We start from the raw sequence: 24,048 nt of genomic DNA on the forward strand, positions 1-24,048 counted from the left end.
CTTGATGTTAAGTCTAGTCATGTCTGGAAGTTGATGCTCATCTTCATTTTTAAGCCAAAGAACCAGTGTTGTCTGTAGACCCCTCCAAGGACATGTGGCCAGCATGACTGCGTGGAGTGCTGTTACCTTCCCGCCGGAGCAGTACTTATTGATCTACTCACATTTGCATATTTTCGAACTGCTAGGTTGGCAGAAGCTGGGGCTAACAGTGGGAGCTTACCCCGCCCACTGGATTCAAACTGCTGACCTTTCAGTCAGCAAGTTCAGCAGCTCAGCTGTCTAACCTGCTGTGCTCACACTGCATAATAGCAACCTCAATATTGTCACCTGAAATGCATCATTTTTTGGGTTTTTTCACAAGAAAAAGCTCCAGTCTATCTTTTAATTTTTTTGAAAATTTTCTGACATTACAGAACTAAACTGAAGTTTAGTTTAGAAACATAATAGCAACCTCAATATTATCATCTGAAATGCATCATTTGATGGTGCCTCCTGATGTAAAAAATAATGAATGTCCCTATTGTTAAAATGAGTTTAGGGGAATATCAAGGTTTTTGTGTGGTGTAAAAGACTAGGAATTCTAAGATGTTTCTTTAAAAGGGCTAAAAGTGCTAACAATCCTGTTGAGAAAAAAGGGAATAAAGGTAGGGGAGAGTTCAAAAGTGAGAGAATTCTGTTCCAGCTTTATGTTTTTCTATCTCTCTCTCTGAGGCAATGTTAAATGTATATTAGATTAACCATTTAAAATTGTTGACAATAAACAATAAAATAATATCATTACTGCAAAACATTGCCCCTTTATTCCAAGAAATCTACCCCCCCCGCCTTCCTCCAATTCATAATACACTTTAAAATACTGTGCTGTCAAATCTCTTACACCTGCCTTTTCAAAATCTTCCATTGCATATTATTATAATGGTATTTATCTAGTTGTGAATCCAAATTTTGGATTAATAAATGAAATGAACCATGAAATGAAATATTCATTGGAGGTTTGAAAAAGGAAAGTCTTCATATATTCAAAGTGTAAACATTCATTTAAAACATTTAAATAAAGTTCTGTTGCTTTAAACTGGGTTGATATAGAGCAAGTGCTCCTTATTGCATTCCAAAATAAAGAAGCAAATGACGCCTTAAGAAAAATGATATCAAAGCTTTTTGTAATTTTCCCCAAAAGGCGACTTGGATTTCAACAGCCTGCTCCTCTTATAATAATGACTGGCAGAACTTGTGAGGGTGCCGTTTCCAAAACTTTATTAATGACACCATTTAAAGATACAATGCAATCTCACATGGCAAGACGAACACTCAAGGTTATGAAACCGGATACAGGGGAGACTTTACTGTACTTCACATGTCAAGAAACAAGCATCAGTTCAGTGGATTTGCCAAATGACAAGAGCCTGACCCACGCTTTTTGGATTTCTGCCAGTTTCGCCATCAAAAGAGGCCCAGTGCTTGGGTTGAACTAGGTGGGAGAGCTTGATATGCAAAAGCATTTATCAAGTTTTATAAATTAGACAGGAGGACATTGGTTATATGTGGGGGAACTGGGATCTGTATCTATGTGGTTTCCAAAATAATAATAGTAATAATAATAAATAACAACAACAACAACAACAACAAATAAACCTTAAAGCTTGGAGAAGATAATGATTCTGGGGAAAATGGAAGGAAAAAGAGTTGACCAAAGGGGCCCCTGGTGGCACAGTGCATTAAAGCACTGAGCTGCTGAACTTGCGGACCAAAAGGTGCCAGGTTCAAATCCCGGGAGCAGAATGAGCGCCCGCTGTTAGCACCAGATCCTGCCAACTTAGCAGTTCGAAAACATGCAAATGTGAGTAGATTAATAGGTGGGAAGGTAATGGCGCTCCATGCAGTCATGCCGGCCACATGACCTTGGAGGTATCTTTGGACAACGTCAGCTCTTTGGCTTAGAAATTGAGATGAGCACCAACCCCCAGAGTCAGTCACGACTGGACTTAATGCCAGGGAAAAACCTTTACCTTTATCTTAAAGGCATGATGGATGGATGGTATCCTTGAAGCAACTGGCTTGACCTTGAAGGAGCTGGGGATGGCCACGGCCGTCAGGGAGCTCTAGCATTGGCTGCTCCATGAGGTCATGAAGAGTTGGAAGCAACTGAATGGATAAACAATAAAAAACTTTATTTGTATACACCCTCAAAGGGACTCAGGGTGGTTTCCGACATGTGAAGCAAACATTCTATTGCCGGAAAGAAAACCATACATACAATACAATGAAACAGACACATTCAACAATATAACACAACAAAATTACTTTGACAACAGAAATATCATCCAAAAATAACAAAAAACCTGTTAAAACACACTAAAAGCAAAAATAAAATATTAAAAAACCCCAATTCATTATAATTCCATCAGTAAAGGTTCAACAAACTAATGGCCAGTATCACAAAATGAACGTGGCCAACTATAAAAGGGCTGGGCCAGGGATAGTGCAACAATGTATCATAGGACCGGGGAAGTAGATGAAGTGCAGGACAGAGTGAAATCCGATTACCTAGGGACTGGGCCTAGGAATTAATCATTCTTGAAAATTTTCTGTAACATCCAGGTTTTCAAGTCCCTAAAAAAGGAGGACAGTGTGGGAGATTGCCTAATTGTAACATATATATGCTCCATATCCATTCTCCATTCCCCTCTCACCAACAATTGTACACACACAGATATTAATCTACCCAAATTTAACACAAAGCCATGGTGGATTACACCATGCCACATATACATAAACAACCACCATCCTACACGCACAAACACACAGGTAGACACACAGACTTCCAGTTTCCAGTCCAATTGTGATCCAAATGGCTCAACTAGTCTAAACCCCTTCTATTCTGGATTTTGCTCCCTGCCCTCCATGAGATATTTTTAAAAATAATAGTAATGCATCAGTTTCTCCATGGAAAAGGATGGAGTGATTTCTACCATCGTGACTCACTCTTAGAAAAGAATACATAAAGCACAATACCTTCTCTTGGTTCTTCCCCTTTCACCTTGTATTATCAAGAAGATGAAAGAGGAAGAAAACAGTCCCAGCCAGCACTTTAGATCAGGGGTCCCCAAACTAAGGCCCGGGGGCCGGATGCGGCCCTCCAAGGTCGTTTACCTGGCCCCCGCCATCAATTTTATAATATAATATTTTTATATCAGTTTTAATAATATAATATATTGTATATACATATAATATTGATAATATTATGTTATACAATATAATACTAATAATAATACCATATAATAATATTAATTATATGTTATACATTACATATAATATTACAGTATAGTGGTATAGTTCAATATAGTAATATATAATGCTAATATTGTGCTATGCTAATAATATAATATATTGTATGTACATACAGCTGCTTTGAGTCCCCTTCAGGGTGAGAAGGGTGGGATATAAATGTAGTAAATAAATGCAGTAAATAATTAATTTTAATCTTTGGCTCGGCCAAAGTCTGAAATGACTTGAAGGCACACAACAACAACAATCCTAATTAACTTGACTATCTCATTGGCCAGTAGCAGACTCACACTTTCTATTGAAATCCTGATAGGATTATGTAGGTTAAAATTGTTTTTATTTTTAAATATTTTATTGTTCTTTCATTGTTGTTGTTGTTGCTGTTTTGCACTACAAATAAGACATATGCAGAGTACATAGGAATTTGTTTGTATTTATTTTCAAATGATAATTTGGCCCCTCAACCGTCTGAAGGATTGTGGACTGGCCCTCTGCTTCAAAAGTTTGAGGACCCTTGCATATTAGTCCCAGGTCTTCAGTCAGCCTTTAGAACCCATTGAAAAGGAATGATTGGATGCTCCATAATGATTGGTCTTTCCAGAGAAGATCCTAGCTCCTCAGTGCACCAGTGACATCTCTGGCCTATCCTCTGTTTGGATATCAGCCAGCAAGCCAACAACTTAAATCAAGAAACAACTTCCGAAGATCTGCAGAGATACTCGCAGGAACACCCAGGCAAGCGAGAGTCCAAAAGTGGCAGGCTAAATCCCAGAACCTCAACTCCCACCTGGGCACAAAGAAGACTGGGCGACTTGGAAGGTACTGAACAGACTGCACTCTGGCACCACCAGATGCAGAGCAAACCTTAAGAGTGTGGAGAAGAGCAAACCACAGACAATTTACTACAATGTGGTTTAAGCCCTGCCACATGCACAATGGAGGACTTTCTTACAGTGACTACAGAGGCACTCCAAGTGGCCAGCTTCTGGTCAAAGGAAATCTAGTATAATGCCAAGTTTTTACCTTTGTGTGTTTTAAAAATTCATTATAACTGTATTTATATCAATTTGCTTCTGACACAATAAATAAATAAGTGCACCAATCTTTCTGGTAGATTTTTCTAAAGCACCAGTAACTATTCAATATTGCTAGGTATGTACCTATACATATATGGAAACTACATGCAAACCTGTATCCCTTTTGACTTCTTTTTAATCAATTTGTAAGAAGCCACCCACTGTGACTCTGCTCTGCACTTGATGATTTATGTTTCAAGTGTAGAATGAAATTCTCTTAGAGGGGAGCTCTTGTTTTACACAGAAACATCATTGATTTCCTCTTCACATATTTATTAGCAATGTGCAGCAGTTAAAGGTTTGGAATATTTAACGGTGCTCAGCTGGGCTATGAATTCTTTATTGGAGGATAATGTTTCCGTTCGACAACTTTTTGTTTGGGCCAGAACATCCTTGTCCTTGGATTTTTATGCACAGCTGCTTGCAAAGAATGGATGATTTATTTGGGCCACCAAACTGGCTTGTCTCACACATGTGTGGTGAGGCTTTTGGAATCCCAAAAGGGATTCTACTTTTTATGAAAAGAAATCATTCTAAGTTAATGGGATATGCATGCCAAAAAGGTTTTCCAGTTTATAAACATGATTTTTATTCACCCAGACTTGTCTCATATTCTTAAAAGCACATGCAGCATTTAGCAGGTACAACAGAAAGATGGACAGCTACCAATGTGTTCATTGGCTGTGTGATAAATTGGACCACTAGGGAAGCCTAAGTGTACTTTAAGTAGATTCTCTGTTGTTAATTTCTTGGAAATTATAAGCCCTCATTAGTATGCAATATCAGATTCCTGATGTAGGGAGGGATTCATCGATCAAAAGGCAGCAGTGTGAAAATATAAAATTTACAGGCAGACCAACTTTCAAATGTATAGAGGAAATGTGCTGCAAAGAGCTGCCATAGTTTCCTGAAGAAACCCTAGCCTCAAGATTATCTCAAGATACAAGTGAGAATATAACCTGCTTTTAAAGATCACAGGAAAATCTGGTTTGTCTTTTCTTCGAAGGTGCAAAACCGAGAATTGAGAGTAGCATGCAAAGATGTTTATTTATGTCAGCATATCTAGATTTATGATTCTGCAGAGAAAATAAAAATGTAATAGCAATTTCTAAAACCATGAGTTTATCTACCCTGTATGTAATTGTTTTCCAAAACCGGCCCACCCATGAGGTAGGCTGAATTCTCAGGTTTCCTGTTTGATCAGGAAGGCATTAGATTAAATTACAGGGGGGGGGGGGGGGGAGAGAGAGAGAGAGAGAAAGAGAGAGAGAGAGAGAGAGAGAGAGAGAGTTTTTATCTTGGTTTTAACATTTCACATGGTTTTGTGTTTGCTGTTTCAAATATTAATATTTTAATGGGTTGTTTTAACTTTTGTATGGTATGTTTTTATTCTGTTGTAACCGCTTAGGGTCTGTGCTCAGAGAAAGGCAGGATATAAAGTTCTCAAATAAATAAATGTTCCAAACTGCAGTGTGAACAACCAGGTTGCTAACAGGGGCTGGCTACTGGGAGTGGACAACCGCACTGTTGCAGCAGCTCCACTGGCTGCCAATCTGTTACCAGACACAGTTTGAAGTGCTGGTTATGACACTTAAAGCCCTAGATAGTTCAGGTCCAGGCTATTTGGTTGACTGCACCCCCTTGTATGAACCTGCCTGGGCCCTGAGATCTTCAGGAGAGGCCCTTCTCTCAGTCCCACCTCCACCTCAAGCTTGGTTGGTGGGAATGAGAGAGCGGGCCCTTTCAGTGTCTGCCCTTGGATTCTGAAACTCCCTTCCTAGGGAAGCCAGAATGGCCCCTCCCTGCTGTCTTTCCAGCAGCAGGCTAAAACTTAAACAGGCATTTAAAGATGAAGGGGGTGCTGTGGTTTTTAACTTTGAATATGTTTTGATGGAGTTCAAATGAATTTTTACTGCTGTTTATGTTTAATTCTGTTTTAATTTTTGTACATTTGTTTATTTTAAATTATGTACTAATGCTTTTATGTCAAGCTGCTTCAAGTCCCCTTTGGGGAGATAAAGCAGGGTATAAATAAATATAACAACAACAGCAACAAGTACAGAGGACAATTTTTGTATGGTATGTTTGGTACCTACCAAGCTGGCTGGCTCCTATCAGATGGAAGCCAGGAATCAATGAGGAAAAAGCAGTGGAATCAATGAGGGAAAGCAGTGCATTCATGCCTTCCCCATCTGATCACCCTCAGCTGGAGCCAGGCAATGCAAGGCATGGGGCGCCAGGTTCCCCATGCCCCTCTATGAAGTGGAGCAACTTTGGTGGCCATGTGAAAAGGTTGTTAATCTACATGGAAAGGCAGAATTCTGCCCACTCTTCTCCTCTCCCATTTGCTGAGTTAATGGAGCACTAACTACTTTTTTTTTATTTACTTTGAGCTCAATTTGCAGCAAATAAAGAAAACCAAGGATGAAGGTGGAAGGTGAGGGAAGAAGAAAGAAACTGGGACATTTTTGAAGCAGCTGAAAAAGTGAGATGACGGAAAATAAATCAAAACTATCCTGTCAATTGTGATAGTTGGTGGCATGCGCCAATTTAGACCCGCTCACCTACCAAGCTGGCTGGCTCCTATCAGATGACACTGGCACAACTCCATGGGTGAAGAAGGGCAGAGCCGATGCATGCCACTGCCAGGGGAACATGGGAGGGTTTCCGTGTTGCCACTCTTTGCCTTCTTCAGAACTCACAGAACAATGGCATGGAGCAACAAGTTTTTCAAAAACTCACAAACCTAAATGTTAACTTCTAAATTCAATTGTCTCAATTGGAGTGGATCCAGTGAGTCAATGAGCAATTTGTATGTCAACAATTATGGAAATTTCATTGATTCATTGCATCTGTTTGGTACTAGAAATTAGATTTAGGCCTAGATAATAATACGCATTGTTTATAAACGGACTCATCAGCTAATATAAATGTTTAATTATTAGATTTATTAGGATCGGCTGTATGATTGGAAATAATGAGGAGATTTGGAGCTGCATTCAGCAATCATTGAATAACATGTTTCTGGCATATTCTGCATCAAATGTTTTCCAAGAAATGATCTAGAATTTCCAGCAGATGGTAGCATTGCAACAGTGGAATTCATCTTCATTCTCTAAGGTTTCATCAGGTTGCTACAGGAAATGGATGTCAAATCCTTGTATGAAATAAAAATTTACACACAGCTTTCAAACTGCAAGTGATTTGTAGATCAAGCACAATACCTGTAATTTTCACTGTATATTCAAACACTACAAACATGTAATCAGCGTGGCTTTCCAGGAAGGCTGAGATGCTGCAGTGAGAGACAAATGTGTATTACAAAATTGTGGGTGCATCTACACTGTGGAATGGATGGATTTTGACACCACCTTACCTGCAATGGCTCCATGCTATGGAATACTGGAAGTTGTAGCTTGGTAAGGCACCAGTACAGTACTCTTTGGCAGAAAAGGCTAAATGCCTTCTAAAACTAGATCTCTAATAGCATTGAACATGGCAGGTAAAGTGGTGTAAACTGGCTAGTATTTCTGGGAGTTGAGATCCAAAACACCTGGAGGACCAAAGGTTGGGAATCACTGCTATTGACAATGCTCTTCCAGTTTCAAGAAATAAGCATCCCTGATCATCCCTTCATTTATACATGGAAATTCCATGTTGAGTAGGATGGATAAGTGGAAGACATTGGTTTGGAGGAATTGTTGAGTGATTTCAGCTACCACAAGAACCGTGGCCAAATAGGACACAGATGGGTAGAAGGCAAAAGCAGAGGTTTATTCTTAATAGCCCAGAGAAGATGTCAGTGGAAAAAAGTCCAAAGTACTGACATATCACAATTGCAAATACAGAGTATTTTATTTTATTTTATTTCAATCCGAAAGGAATATGGTGTGGCAATATGCAATGTGTTGAGTACAGGAGGGCTAATGCCAGAGGGCTAGAGTCCATTTTTCACATTGGCCAAGTGCTCAGAGGCCAAATTTTGGTTTTCTTAAAGGCTGTTTTTATTTAAAAATGGATATTAAAAAGATTAGAATTACTTGAAATTGAAATATTGGTTGGCATTCTGTTCGTGTTAAGTTCGTCTCCCACTGCTACAGTTCACTAAAAGTTGTGCCAGTCAAATGTCCCTTTCAACTACTGACAGCCAAAAGTCCCTTCAAAATTACCTTTTAGGCAGTGAAACCTCCAACATAGGGGTTTTCATGTTGCCAGAGAATGGGTTGATGAGTGGAGATGTGTCCAGCTCTTTTCCTGTAACTAGATGTCCCACAACAGTAAGCTGCATCTCTTGAAGTTGCCTTTCACAGTGCAGACAGCTGCAGCCAAAGAGCTGAACACATCCTTGCTTATCTTTCTCCTCTCCAATAACATGGCAACAAGGTCCATGAGGAAGGGAGGGGTGACATAACTAAATGGTAGATTTGGGAATGTAACATTGGGTGACAGAGGGCTCATCTATGCAGGCATTATGACCCAGATTCACCCAGAGTAGGCTCCTGGCTATCCTCATGACATTGCTCCATTTCTGGCAAGCATTGCATGTTAAATTGAGTTAAACTTATTTAGTCTCACATTATAGAAGTCATGGGGTGCTCTAGTTTGTTTGAAAATCCAGAGTATTCCCACAGCTTCAGGGCAGTAACATCAGCAGAGATGCCCACAAAACCAGGAAGGTGGGGGAATAAGACTCTCTCCTTATTGGTCACACAGGATCCTCCGCTGATATCTGCACAGGGCAACCTTGATGGCCAAATTATATGGAGCTTAGTGACTGGCTGGGAGTGGCAACAGTGCAGACAGTGTGGTGATGATCCAGTGGGGCTAATGTGGTCTTAGCCAGAACTAGACTTTGTAGACTCCAACCCCTCATTGCTGTCGATTGGGAGGGTGCATATGGTCATCTCTGAGGCTAGTCTGGAGCATTTCTGCTTGAATAACCCCAGATTACCAAGCAGTGCAGTTACAGAAAATAGCTATATCATCATAGCTACATCTCCAGATGTAGGATTTTGTTCACCATTATTTCTATATGTCCCTTTAATTTGACTCCAATTTATGATAACCCCATCATAGAGGTTTCATGGACTGAGCTGTTCCAAATGTAAGGTCAGACTGACATATCATGAACGTGGCACTGCTTATGGCAAGAAGGCATGCATCATTGATTTCCTCTAATGCTGAGAGACTGTGATGTGGCTTTCCATGGCTGTGAGCCAAGTGAAGCTGAAACACGTGACTGTCCAAAGATCACCCAATGATCCCCGTGTTCCAATTTTTCCCACAATATAGACATGCACACCATCAATCTATGAGGTTGAAATATGCTTAAATTTGGCAGGATCATGTGTCTTGAGACATGACAAATCTACCAACAGACCCATCTAACCATAATTTGATAATGCAAGGCAGTGAATTGCAAAAGATATATTAGCTATGTCAATGTATCATTGCCATGTGCTTGTGTTCCCCATTAGTATAATAGAGGGGCAATAACAAGGGAGGTGGAAGGGTCAGTTTTCACCTCCATGCTACTAGGAGCCTCCTGTGGTGCAGTGGATTAAACTCTTGTGCCTGCAGGACTGATGACTTGAAGGTTGGGTTGCTGACCTGAAGGTTGTCGGTGCTAATCCAACACGGGGAGAGTGCGGATGAGCTCACTCTATCAGCTCCAGCTCCATTCGGGGACATGAGAGAAGCCTCTCACAAGGATGGTAAAAACATCAAAACATCTGGACATCCCCTGGGCAATATCCTGGCAGACAGCTGATTTTCTCACACCAGAAGTGACTTGCAGTTTCTCAAGTTGCCCTGACACAGAAGAAAACAAACAAACCTCCATGCTTGACAGTGTGCTAATCTATTCAAAATTCAGGTGAAAATGCAACTAGAAATCACTTTCAAAAATCTGTGCTGTATTATTTTTTTAGCAATTTTTCTGGGTGGTATGGCTTAATAGAACAAGGTTTTGTGGTGCAAGTCTGGGTGAGTAACTAAAAAGCTCTAGGAAACACAGCTGCCCATCTCTGGTGTAATGGCAGAGTTAGCAGTAATTGGCAACAAATGGCATGAAAGGGCAGTGCTGGTCAGTAGGAATGGTCTGTCTCACTATAAAGTAGCATCTAGTACAATAGATTGGCAAATACAGATAGCCAATAGTCTAGACAGAGCTAGACAAAAAGTAAATAGGGAAATGAGAAAGCGCGTGGAGACATTATTGGGCCAGTATTTCCCCCATCCAGATATTGTTCCCCAGAACAGGTCAGATGGGGTGCATTTATTTGTAGAAAGGAATAACACATTCCTTGCAGATTTTATACATTTAGAAGCTGCATTAGAGGTTTTTTTGATGGGTAAAGGACACTAGGTAGACACTTGAGTCTTTTTGTGGTAAGAAGTAGGAGAACATGGATTGGTGTGCACCTTGGCACCCCTCTCTTATGGGGTGAAGGGGGACCTTTGGGTTGACCTCTATAGGTTCTGGGGCTTAAGGGGTGCTCCAAAATATCTCCTTTGGAGCTTACCTGGGGGTCTACCTCTCTCCTATTGGATTCTGGGCTCGGGAGGGAGGTTCCCAGGGATGGCAAACCATCACTGTGGAGCGCCCTCGGGGTCAGGTGCTTCGCCCAGTCATTTGCTTGGCAGGTAGTCAGAGAATGATATCTCACCTCACACCATTGCCCATGCCGCAGTGCTCCCCCCACAACTAGTTAAATAGTTCATTTACCAGTTTAAATAGGTCAATAAATGGCCTGTTATTTCTCCATATCTTTGTGTCTGGTCTCTTTATTTCGCAGTGGGGATTCAAAGTAGCATCTAGTACAATACATTGACAAACACAGACAGCAACCCTGAATTCTTGAAATTTATTGTCGTAACTCTCTTCAACAACATGTTGGCCATTTCATTCTGGTTGGATAACCTTTTGGACTTTCACAAGTGACATTTCAAGCAGCTGTATGTCAAACCTTTCTGAGCCCACCAAATCTACAAATCTTGTGAAAACAACTACACAATAGATATATAAAAATTAAAACACTGTATCATACTGTAACATTTGATAGAATAAGATTATATACATAAATATTTATATAGTACATACATAGCAATGACCACAGTTTCCTGCACTGACCGTTTTATCAAATAAAAATGCGTTGAACAATACTGGTTAATGTGCTTTCACATTTCTTGTGATCTCTTTATATCTGAGTTATAGTGGAAGACAAACTACAAACAGGGATCCAGTTTTTTCAATATTTTCATTCAAATAGAATTATATATATAGAACCATGTTTCAAATTGGGTGTACAGGTTGTATTCCTTATCCAAAATGCTTGGGACAAAAGTGTTTTGGATTTCAGATTTTGGAATACCTGTATTTGCATATACAGTAGAGTCTCACTTATTCACGCTCCACTTATCCAAGGGTCTGTATTATCCAACGCAGTTTGCCTTTTAGTAGTCAATGTTTTTGTAGTCAGTTTTTCAATAAATTGTGAAAATTTGGTGCTAAATTCATAAATATAATAATTATTACATAACGTTATCATGTACTGAACTGCGTTTTCTATCCATTTGTTGTAAAGCATGATGTTTTGGTGCTTAATTTGTAAAATCATAACATAATTTGATGTTTAATACGCTTTCCCTTAATCCCTCCTTATTATCCAACATTTTCGCTTATAAATGTTCTGTCGGCCCATTTATTTTGGATAAGTGAGACTCTACTGTACATGCATAGTGAGATATCTTGGAGTTGTGACCCAGGTCTAAAGATAAAATTCATTTATGTTTCATATACACCTTATACACATAGTCTGAAGGTAATTATATCTAGTATTTTTAATGATTCTGGGCATGAAACAAAGTTTGTGTACATTAAACCACCAAAAACCAAGAGGGTCATTATCTCAGCCACTACTGTGGACAATTTCAGATTCTGGACAATTTTGGACTTTGAAATTCTGGACAAGCGATGCTCAACCTGTATATATTTTGCTCATAACTTGGAAATAATTATATAAAACAACTAGTTATTTGAAATTCATTCAATATGGTATAACTATTTGACAGCTTAGTAAGGGAAAACTTTAGTCATTTAATGTTATTTTTATAGTTATATGCGGATGTGACTTCACTTAGTGAAGGAAAAATATCACATTGTTCAAGTGCTGGCTTGAGCTGCGACTTGTGCTCATTTGTGAGTACTGTGGTGACAACAAAGTGGATGGGAGAAAATGTTTTGAACCACAGCCTAGTGGTTTTAAAATATACAGAAAATAATTAACTAGGGGTTGTATCTGCACGCACGCATGTGTATGTATGTGTGCTTTGTAAAACAACTTTTAAAGGTTTGGGTTTGCTTACTATAAAAATCCCTCAAACATTGTCATAGTTCAGGCTTCCCCAGCCAGGTGCTTTCCAGTTGCTTTGTGTTGCAACGCCTATTAGTACCAGTTCAAAGTATCTAGAGGCAGCTTGGTTGAAGAAAGCTACCATGAGATATGATTATCACGAGATTCTCATCATGATGTTAAGCATCATGCAGGGATGTAGAAGTTGCCAACATGTTGATCATATCTACCACGTAAGTGCTCCCATAGCTTGGCAGTAAATATTTACAAGTAACAAATTACTTGTAATTAATTCCTGTCCCCAATACATGTGGTGTAGCTACATGGCATGACAATTATAACTTAATGGGGGATAACCTGTATCTGTTGTGTAACCAATAGTATTTTAGTTACTGTTACCGTTATGTGGGGAGTGAGTACCACATTTTTTAGTTTCAAACTAAATAATAAGAGTATAGCATATGGTTTAAGTGCTGGTTTGCTCTGTGTCACATGTTGCTGAATACAAAACATTCAGATGGAACATTCTTGGAGCTTTTTAAAATTAACTTTCCAAACTCTGAGCACTTCTAAATCTTATCAATAGAGATTATACCAGAAAAGAATATTTGCAACACTACAACATTGGCATCCACTTAAAAAGTGAGTTCAAGTGCTAGCTTTGCAGCTATGAATACATTTAAAGGGCATAGCCAAATTTAATAAGTGACTGGCCAATATCCCTTTCTTCACTTGTAAGTACTGCCATGTCAAATGGTAAAGTTCTGAAAGTTGGATGTGGCAAGAAATGATTTTATTGACCTGGCAAAATTTTACTAATAAATACATCTGCAAGATGATTGGACTGAAAAACCCTGTTAGCCAAACCAATTGTGACTAATCTGTGTTGCCTCATTTATACTGCAAAGATTTCCGAAAGTGAGCATGACCACATACTATGTGATGGTAGGCATACTTGTTACCACCTTTTGGCTTAAGAAGTAAATTAGAAAGGTCGGGCCTCACTGTATTATTTATGCTTAAAGCCGATTGTTAGTTTCACTAGTCCCAATTAATCAATGGGAACTTGGGAGATCAACATTAATGTGAGTTCCAGGACTAAAAAACATGGGACTAACTTGGTATAGGCTTGTAAATTCTATTAAGATTGTACCCATTAACCTCATGGACAACCATTTAAAGAATATTTTTCCATTGATTTTCTCTTCCCTTTTGTATTTATGTGTATAAACTATACATACATATATACACAGTTTGGCAACTGGACTTGAGATTTTGAGACTTTCCAATTCTGAACAAGTAATAAATATTCCAGCCTTTTTCTCAAAACAGGGTACAAAATATGATAGAAACCCTACTCATTGCAAGTTTAAAAGGCACTGTAAGCCCTGTTGTCTTTCAAGATTCTAAATATTGTTGTACTCCCTTTTTTAACAAGAAGTAACAACATGTTACTTCTTGGAAAAACAGTAACAGGAGCAGTCTGTTCTGAGGACTATATACATAATGAGCTTTGTGCCTCCACTAGCACACTTTCTTTATCCTAACCTGGTCCAGAAAGGTGTGGCTCAGGCTTCGATGCATAAATAACTCTCCCTTATTAAAGGGAGATTGAATATTCCATAGGATCCTCCTAGTGGTAATACTAGCAAAGTCTTTGGAATTTTGCAGAAATTGACTAGAAGTAATGTCCTCTTCAATATGTCAAAAGTTTTTTCTTTCTTTTTGGATGATGGCATTCTACCATTTCCAGAAAAAAGAAGCAGCATCTATTTCCTTTCAGATTAATGCTGATTGGAACCAGGAGAATTGTAAATCCAGTCCAGGACAATTAGAGTCATGCTCCCAATCATGAAGATGATGCCGACAATCAGGAAAACCAAGGCCTGTAATTGAGAAGGCACAACAACAATAAAACGACCCAGTTAGTAGTGATGAGATGTTAAGATACAACAATACAACCCCATATCCCCCCCCCTCCCCGGGTCCCCATTCATATCTGAAACTGGAGAAAAGCAAACCCTTTATTTTGGTGACCATACTTCATCGAAAAGCATAGAACTGCACCAGAGGATTTAGAAAGGCCCACAAACACTTGGGTGGTGGATATATTTTTGGGAGTCTGGATATGTGAAGCCATGGATATAAAATCTGTGGATAAGGGACAATACAGTATTGATAACTTCTAGTCTACTTACTCCAATCTTCTGAGGTGACCTGAAAGGCTCTTTTTTGACAATCCGAAGATAGAAGGCAGCAGGAAGAATAAAGATCAGCATAGTGGCAGCAGAAGCACCTGCCAGAAGAAAGACATGTCATTACAGCTTAGTAAAAAAAGGGAAGGCTTAAGAAAAAGAATCTGCGGGTTATAGTTGAAGTTGACTAAACTGTATTGGTGGTTGTTTGATACTATTCTGTTGTATTAACTTTTGTTTTAACTTTTGTTTTATTATCTTATTGTGTTTTAACCTGTGCTAATGTATTTTGTGCTAATGTATTGGTGTTGTTACTTTTGTAACATTGTGAGCCGCCCTGAGTCCCTACGGGGAGATGGTGGCGGGGTATAAATAAATAAATAAATAAATATTATTATTATACTTGTTCAATGGACTTCACAATCACAGTTGCAAATGCATAACATAGCGTTGCACATTTGTGACTGGTTTGTGACTTGATAAATCAAGATTGAGATGGGTTGGATCAGGACTAAGGTAATAAGTAGGTAAGTAGCTAATCTAGAGCACAGCTCCTTGATCTATGGGGCCTGTCCCCAAATGGACCCCCATTAGCTCAATGTTGGAATTGCAAAGATTTTGGCAACAATAAAGATTCTGAATGCCACTTAGTGGCTGTCTTAGACATTTAACCACACCTGTTACCAACAATGTGCAGTGGACTTTGCAGAAAATGCTTCAGTTGTACTTCATAAAAAGGAAAACCAGCCTGTTTAGCAAGCTTTGCAAATGCTGATTTATTATCAGCAAATGTTTGATTTTGTCCTGGGGGTAGGGTCTGGATGGTACACAAGGGACTAGTGAATATCTTCTTGTGCAAGGTTCACACATATAACCCTAAGATACATGCAATTCTGTCACCAACAGGATTCCACCTGACATGTCAGACACAAAGTATCTTCCTTTGGCATCTCATTTTGCATGCACAGGGCTTGCTTTTTTATCTTGATCGATGCAACTGCAAGAGGCGAAACAGGTTTACCACCTCATTTACTGATTCTGAGAACAAGGCTGGGACCTAATAGTTGATCATATCTGAAACTGTCCAGAAGGGTCAAACAATGTATTACTTAAAATATACAGTATATAGTTTATTAGGTACTTTAAAACAAATTTATAGCTCTGAATTTAGAGACCCAGTCTGGATTAGGATTGTAGGAGGATTTATCTTCCTTTTTCTTTCAGTTATCATCAAGAAAATCTCTCCCATTATTTGCCCACCCCAAATAAGAATTCTGCCCTTTTGAAATGTTCCTTCATTCTGCAGATGTGCAGCACTGCAGAGAATGAGACACTGAACACTGTTCATATCATGCTTACATTCCTTTGATAACTTTGTCTGTACCTTGTCTCTGAATGCCTAAACAATATTTCTACACTGAAGTTTCAAACTATTATAGTGCTAGAAATTTGGGGAATGAAGGAAAACTTCAGGGGGGGATTCTTATTGGGGATTGTTCCCTCATTTTACTCTCCACACTTAAGGATAAGCTCGGGTAAAAGCAAATACTGGTGTCAATATGGAAAATAATGCTTGTCAAGACTGGGATTGGGAAATGATCCTTTTTTTATTGAGCATTGTAATATGAATCAAAATTGTCCTTGTAAATAACAAAACCAGGTTTTTAAAAAAAACAAAACAATTTTCTTGCCAACACAGAAATAAGAAAATGAATGAGGATTTCCCATCATTAACACATACCTATGAATCCAAAGATGTCTTTAATAGTAGGGACAAAGATGACTAGGATATTATTGAATATAAGTATAACAGCTGCAATTAGAAAGTGTCTTATCCAACTGAAAGGCCTTCCAGGGAACAAAAGTGCCGTAACTGATGTACGGATCTGCAAAGAATGAACAAAATTGTATCTCAATATTTTTTCATCATTTAATTTAAGTAAATTAAGAAATTCCTACAAAATATTATATATCTATATCTATCTATCTCAGCAGTGGATAGCTTGTGTCCTTCCAGATTTTACTGGATTGCACTTTCCATCAGTCCTATCTATCATAGTGCATGGTGAGGCATGATGGGAGTGGCAATCCAACAACATCTGTTGTCCACCCAGAAGACTATATCAACAGTTCTTTTTATTATCATGATTTTGTATGTATATTTCAAACCTGGAATGCAAATAGTTCTATCAGTCTAGAAAAAACTGCAGAGGAAATCTCTTGAAGGGAATATGTTCAGAAAAAGAAATCACTTGTTGAAAGAAAATGATATCTATTCATTTAGGTATTTAAAAAAATACTAGTAAAGAAGGAAATAAAACATTGAAAAATACTGAGAAGTTTAGACTGGTAACTGTGAAATGCACTGGCAACCTTCCTTATTTCTGTTTTTTAATTAATGCATAAGTAAAAGAAAAGAGAGAAACTTCTCTTACAGAGCAGCTATACATATTCAGCAAGAAATAAATAGATAAACTTTCTGGAAAAGTGCTGGTGGGCTATTAAAAAAAGAAGACATGTTTGCTTTCAGTGTTAAAAAGGGACAATATAAATTTCTCTCAATCAATATAATTTGATTTACAAAATGACAGCAGGAAAAATGTGGAGGTACTCAAGTCTGTTTGCTGAATTTATGTAAACATCCCAGGCTTGAACAGTATTTCTCCAGCCTTTTTACCAGCAGAGATAAGTAGGTAAAAGGTCAATAGCAGATCCACTAGGCAAGGAGGGATAGTGTTACACTGAAGGCCTCCTAGGAGCTAAAGAAAAATGTGCAGAAGGCAAGTAGCAAAAACGGCACCTTTGTGAGCATGTCAGGGGCGAACCAGAGCTTTCAGAAATCATTATGGGTACAGTTTAGGAATCTTACTGTTTTCAGGAGAGGGGTAGTTTCCTGAACCTACTAGCCAGCACCTTAGATTCTGGAATTCTGGGTGTTGTCCACAAATACAGTATTTGTAAGGGAAACATTATGGCATTATAATTATTGAACAGGAGGACTGCAAAAGGGATAGTTCATGTAAGTGTAACTTGAGAAGCCCAGAGCTGTTGAAAGGTGCAGTAATGCAAGAGGAAAAGCATTGTTGTGGATCTGACATGCATTGTTGGGGATCTGTCAGCAATTCAGGTTTCCTACTTAATCACCTCTGTGAACAAAGACAAAATAAGTGCCATGTCCGGCTATATGGGCAGCTGGTAGGTGCATACTTCTGAGTTGCTCCAAAACTGGGAAATGTACAGAATTCTTTGCTACTAGACTAACAAAAGGTCAGTGAGTGATTTGATTGATTATAGGAGACTTCAAAAGAGGGGTGAAAATGGATAGGTGACATTCATTTCCCTTTATTAACAACATTTTTATAATAGATATTTTAATAACATTGCACTTTAAAATTCTATTTTAAAACAGATAAAAAGATGTAGTGGTTCCAAAATGTAGCATTCAGCCTTTTGTCTGAAGCTTGGTCACTGTCCTTATTGCTTTTATCTTGTCCTGCCACTTTTTTTCTTCAGAATTCTCAAATACAGGTTGTTTGAAGAAAACTTAATACATTGCCTTTCAACTTACCGGAAATAGGACTATAGGTACAGTCAGGGTCACAGCTACAAGTACAGCAACGCGGACCATCAAAAGCAGAGTGTCAAAATTGTACACTTTGGTGTATGTGTGAAGCAGCTCATCTTCCACCTCACCTGCACAAAAAATAAAAGATCAAAATAAGTTTTTTCAGGCAATCTCATGTTTGCTCATTCTTAGCAATACATTCATAAAGACATTCATAACAGAATAAAGGCATTTTAGTTTAACCAACTGGAGAATTCAAATACACTTTTCAGCCATTTTAAGGGATTAGAAGTAGTTTGAAAATAATGTTTAATCATAGTTGGCAGTGTTTAGTTGCATAACTTGCCCTAGCTTTGGTTAAACTAGGTGGAATCATGGCCAAGGAGAAAACAAGCCACATGTTATGGTTGAGCCTTATGGCTCCGATACTGGGAGACGAGGTCGTAAGACTCCTCGAGAGTCAGACTCTCTTGAGGAGCGCGAAAGGAAACGGCTCCGAGACTTATTTGCAGAACCAACAGACGAAGACTCCTTTGAGGGTTTTACTGAGGGAATGGAGGAAGAGATGGTTAGCTCAGAGGAGGATGACATGGAATGGACTCGTGTGAGGGAGGATTTGGGTGTCACCGGCAATGATAGCATGGGAGGCGACTGGCGGGTTGCAGGATCGGACCCGTGGACGGGCTGGAGGGATGGAACGGGATCCACAGCTGGGGATGCTGTGGGGCGTAGTCAAAGGTGTTTTAGCTCTGATGAGGATGATGATGATGAGGCACCTGGAATTAGGATAGCAGCTGATAGTGATGAGGAGTTATGAACTGGCATAAAATGGGGTTTAGAATCAATGGCTAATTGCGTTGGGCAAGGTAATCTGGACGAACGCTTGGGCTCTTGTTGGGGAATTTCCTGAAGACGGGTGTGATTCGTTTGCTGAATACGTAAGTTACCAAGGACACTGGGCATAGACGGCAGGAGGAACTGTGTGGGCTTTTCCTGTGCAACTTGTGTTTAATCTTGATAGCTTGGACCTCCGTCGTCTTTTTGACGGACATTAATTGCCTACTCTGGACTGACTGACTGACTACGACCTCGGACTATCCCTTCTGTGGCTATCGGTGGAACTGGTGAACTAAAGACGTCTGTACCTGGCTTTCGACCTTGGACCGGATTGGGACCCTGCTGACCACTGCTACCCTGATTGATGTGTTTGGACCCGGAGTTCGCTCGTTGCACGGAGGAGTAACAACTTAGTTACTCAATCGTAGCTTTTGAGTAGCAGAGAAGAATCTGCTGCCAGTTATTTGTGTTTCATTGAATCTTTGTTTACCAACTTTTGTTTGTTTAAAGTGCCAGGCTGAAGTAAGCATTTTTGATTTAACCCGGATTAAACTCCTGTTTAATCCGGTTTATTTTTTGAACCGTTTTTAGTATCTTTTCACATTGAAGGCAAGTGTTTGCCTAGCCCTTTGTTTTTTACGGGCATTTTTGGTTCTGTAACTTTAATAAACTGTGTTGAACCTTATTTGGTGGCGTTCTGTCTGTGACACCACAGTTAAATATTGTGGCAGACATAATGGCAACAATATTTCTATCGCACTGTATAAAACCAATTCTCAATATGTAAAAAAAAATCATTCAAGATAACAAAGCATTTTGCTAAACAGAAGAGGAACACAAGAGAGGGTAGTGAAGTGAAATACATAATATAAGAAACAGAGTTTTGATTTTACTATGAAAACTAGTAGAAAATCTTTGGATTACTTGATTGTGCTATGGCTTACTAGAAGAAAAATAAAACAAGAAGGGGAGTATATTTCAATTGGAAATACGTGAAAATTAGGAGTAATTGAGTTCTGTACTAATCTAAAGATCTTCAACTCACCATAGAAAGTAAGATAGCCAAATAGAGCAGCCAGTAGATACATAATAAGCATCCCAGTGATGGAGACGTTAGAAACATTTTGCATCCGTTTCCGAGATCGGCTGGAAAAAAACCCCCAATACAGTTAACTATTACCTGTATTTGTGACATGAACAAAAAAGCAAGGATATTTTCCAAAAGACCAACCAGCTTCAGGGGACTCAAAGGCCCTTATAGAAAATATATTCCTGATCATTTCTTCTGCGTACATATTTCAGATTTCAGTTTCCAGTTATTTCTAGTTCTAAATTTACAGGTAATAGCTACCTATTGTGTGTTTTAAACTAATGTGTACTGCAAAGAATTCTGGGAACTGTAATTCTATGAGGTGGTAGAAAATGGTTTGTCCCTCACAAAACTGTGGTGCCCTGATATATTAAAAAACTTATCCTTTTTGCGGGATTCAGATATTTATTTATTCATTATATTAAAAATATTGAAACCAGTGTTTGTCCTGTAGTGTTACATATAGCTAAAGAAAGGGACACAGAAAATGGGAGTATGGTTATTTTTCACACCAAAGTTGTTTTCTTCTTTGGTGTCTCCCATTTCACAACCATAGCATGTATTACGCTATTTTCTCCAGAAAGGACAAATCAAGCAAAAGAAAGAAAAAAACCTATCAGCAGTGCATGCTTTGATCTTCTGGAAAAGGTACAGCATATAAAACAGAAACATCTGAAGAGTACAAAAATATAAAGAGAATAGCAAATGCAATAACTAAATAGGAAGGTTTAGCAATAACTGATTTACTAATATAAAATGTAGTATATTTGTGAATTATGTGCTAATGCCAGAGAATTGAAAACATTGAGTACTGTACAAAACAAAATGTATAAATGTTTCTGTTCTGGACTACAATTCTCAGAATCCCTCAATTTGGCCCTTAGTCATAATACTTGTAGGATTCTGGGAGTTGTAGTTCAAAACAGTAAAATTTCCAAGCTCTATTATACAGAAAATTTAATAGAAGCAAACTTACTTTTTTAGTTCACTGTAGATGGGTAATACTTCAGGGTGGCACACGAATGCAAATGCAAGAATTGGTATTGTATAGGCAGTCTAAAAGGAAAAATGGGCACCAGTTTGGGTTAGCATATTTATTTCTCACTGGAGAATGTCAATTCTGTTTATTACATTTTATGACTGGCTCAATGTTGCAATTAGTCCAGACAAAGGCCAGCCTAATACAGAAATACTGCATGAGAAGCTATGGAAATAACTAAATGATAACTAATTAACTACTAATTAATTCATACTATCTTCTCTTTTCATAGCAGAGAACCTTATAAAGAAATAATCTTCTGGGAATAGTTACTGTGTGCTGCTGCTTCTGCAAACCATTAATCACTATGCAAGAAGGAAAAAGGCCCTTCTACATTATACTAAAATCCGAGAGGAAGTGGGTTAAAACAACCCGCTTCCTCTTGGGTTTCAGTCCACAGCCCCAACCCAAACCCCAGGCTTTCCTCAGAGGGGTGGGTAGATGGCAATCCCCTCCAGCCTCCCATTTCTCCCCCCCCCCAAACCTACTGGAGGGGCCTGCAGGCAGTACAGGCCCCTCTCTACATTCCTCCTGATGCAAGATGCGTTGGGGGGGGGGGGCGGGGCGGAAGGAAAATCCCTCCTTGCCTTCAACCTCCTGCCGCACCATTTTCTCACATCAGAAAGACTGTAGAGAAGTACGTTTGGAGGGCAAAATGGGGACTGGGAGGGGAGGGGGGCACCATCCCATTCCTCCGGCCTTCTGGGAGCCCGAAGAAGCAGGATGGCTGTGGGCACTGACCCCCAGGATTGCGGAAGCAGTCCCGGGAGTCAGTCCTCACAGGGCCCTCACCTCTAAAGTCCTGGATCCTAGCGTAAAGTTGGGATCTTTAGAGGTGTTTAATTAATGCAGCATGAACTGGGAGAACCCAGTTTACACTGCATTAATTTGCGTTTACCTAAGGCATTGTTTGAGTGCCCCAGGTAAAAGCAAAATAGGTTCCGTGGTTTGGGCCTGTCTGGAAGGGCCCTTTACTAGGTTTTCAAATAGCAATGACAAGACAGTTCTCTCTGTTGCTAGACTAGTTGGTAGATGTGAGGAAGGATTCCATAACACCTTATATTCTTGCAAAATTTGAAGTGTGACTTGCATCACCATTCCCTTTTGTTGCATAGGCTTGGGCCGGATCTACACTGCCATATAATCCATATTATCAAATCAGATTATCCAGATTATTCACTTTGAACTTAATTATAACAGTCTACACTGCCATATAATCAATTTCAAAGCAAATAATCTGGATTTTATATGGCAGTGTAGATTCAGCCTTGGAGATTTGAATGGGAGAGCACATGCCAATCATATGCAGAACAAATGAGCCTTGCCCAAAATAGTTGGTATGCAATTTGAGGCTATTTTGATTTGTACCAAATACTCTGGGGTTGGTCAGTTGTGGGTGTAGCTGCCAATGACTCCCTCTCATGTAGCTGGCCAGAAAGGAGAAGGAAGAGCAATACCATGCTGTCATGGTTCTAGGAGACAGACCATTGGATTTGGTATTTAGGGTCTAGTTGCTGTGTACCAAATGCTCAGGAGTTATTTTGCTGGGAGCATATCTTATAGCTGTTCTCAGTATGTCCAAGGATATCGGAGTTGGAACATCCTATAAGACCATAATATGAGACTACACTTTAAGCCCCAAATGCAGAATGTCCTGTTTAAAACAGGATGCCTAAGGTCTTGGACGGAGTATTCAACAAAACTTAAATGTTTCAAGCTGGAACACTATTTGGAATAGATAGACCACACATCACAAAAACTCTCAAAGGAGACTGGCAGGCAATTTTTTGCTATGCAAATTTAGAACCTTACCCGTGAGTTAAATACAAAATACTTGGGTCGGCACATGTCATTCTCCTCTTCGTGGGCTTCATATTTGACCCCACTCTGGTGGAATTTATCAATGTTTTCTTCAAAACTTGAATACTGCTTGTGGTCATTATCTATCATCAAGTTGAGGCCCGAATTAGCAGAGTCATTGGGTAGCATTACTACGTGTAATGGAACTGTAGTGCCATTGGAGGACCAGTTGCTAATTCTATTGTCCAAGTGTGGGAGTGGACAAGGAATTTGGGATTTCTTGTAGATCACCTAAAATAAGATTAGAAATATGCATCAAGAGACTGCAAAGTTAAAGTCAGCAACATTTTCAATCTCTCTATAGGTATTAGTACTAGAGATGGGCTTTTGGGACTTACCTTGTTCTGTTTCATGTCCCGGCTTTCGTCTAGGCCCTGATCTGTTTTCGTCTGACCTTCCAAAATTGGGAGGCCAGACATTTGTTTTGTTTTGTTTCATGTTTTATTGGGGTTTTTTTTGGAGGGGGGGGGGTGCTGCCAAGGTCAAAGCAGCAGCCAGCGCTGCTCAAATGCCCAGTAAGGAGCCGGGCAAAGGGAGGGGGGAGGCATAGGATGACTCAGCCACCCCAACCTCCTCCCCCCCCCCCGCCAGACCTGTGTGCGTAGCCCAAAGCCTGCAGCCATAGGTCCGGGTGCCCGGGCCTATGGGTGCAGGCTTTGGGCTGTGCCTAGCCTGGCCTCGCAGGACTTACAGTCAAGTGCCTTACTCCTTGTAAGTAATTGACTGTAAGTCCTGTGAGGCCTGGGC

At 39.4% G+C, this 24,048-nt stretch overlaps 1 protein-coding gene across 4 annotated transcripts in view; it reads right to left on the reverse strand.

Moving 5' to 3' along the window:
* Positions 1-11,213: 11,213 nt before the first annotated feature.
* The window catches only part of slc38a4 (solute carrier family 38 member 4), a 43,744-nt gene continuing 30,909 nt past the window's right edge, over positions 11,214-24,048 (reverse strand). For all 4 annotated transcript variants that reach the window (XM_016993816.2, XM_003221188.4, XM_016993815.2 and 1 more), the window contains 7 exons: positions 23,254-23,532; positions 21,379-21,458; positions 20,358-20,458; positions 18,479-18,603; positions 16,652-16,796; positions 14,914-15,011; positions 11,214-14,601 (listed from right to left, as the gene is read on the reverse strand). In XM_016993816.2, the coding sequence (XP_016849305.1) occupies positions 14,500-14,601; positions 14,914-15,011; positions 16,652-16,796; positions 18,479-18,603; positions 20,358-20,458; positions 21,379-21,458; positions 23,254-23,532 (930 nt within the window). In that variant the 3' untranslated portion in view covers positions 11,214-14,499. The remainder of the gene's footprint in view (positions 14,602-14,913; positions 15,012-16,651; positions 16,797-18,478; positions 18,604-20,357; positions 20,459-21,378; positions 21,459-23,253; positions 23,533-24,048) is intronic.

This window comes from Anolis carolinensis, chromosome 5 (genome assembly GCF_035594765.1).
Source record: "Anolis carolinensis isolate JA03-04 chromosome 5, rAnoCar3.1.pri, whole genome shotgun sequence".
Taxonomy (NCBI): Eukaryota; Metazoa; Chordata; class Lepidosauria; order Squamata; family Dactyloidae; genus Anolis; species Anolis carolinensis.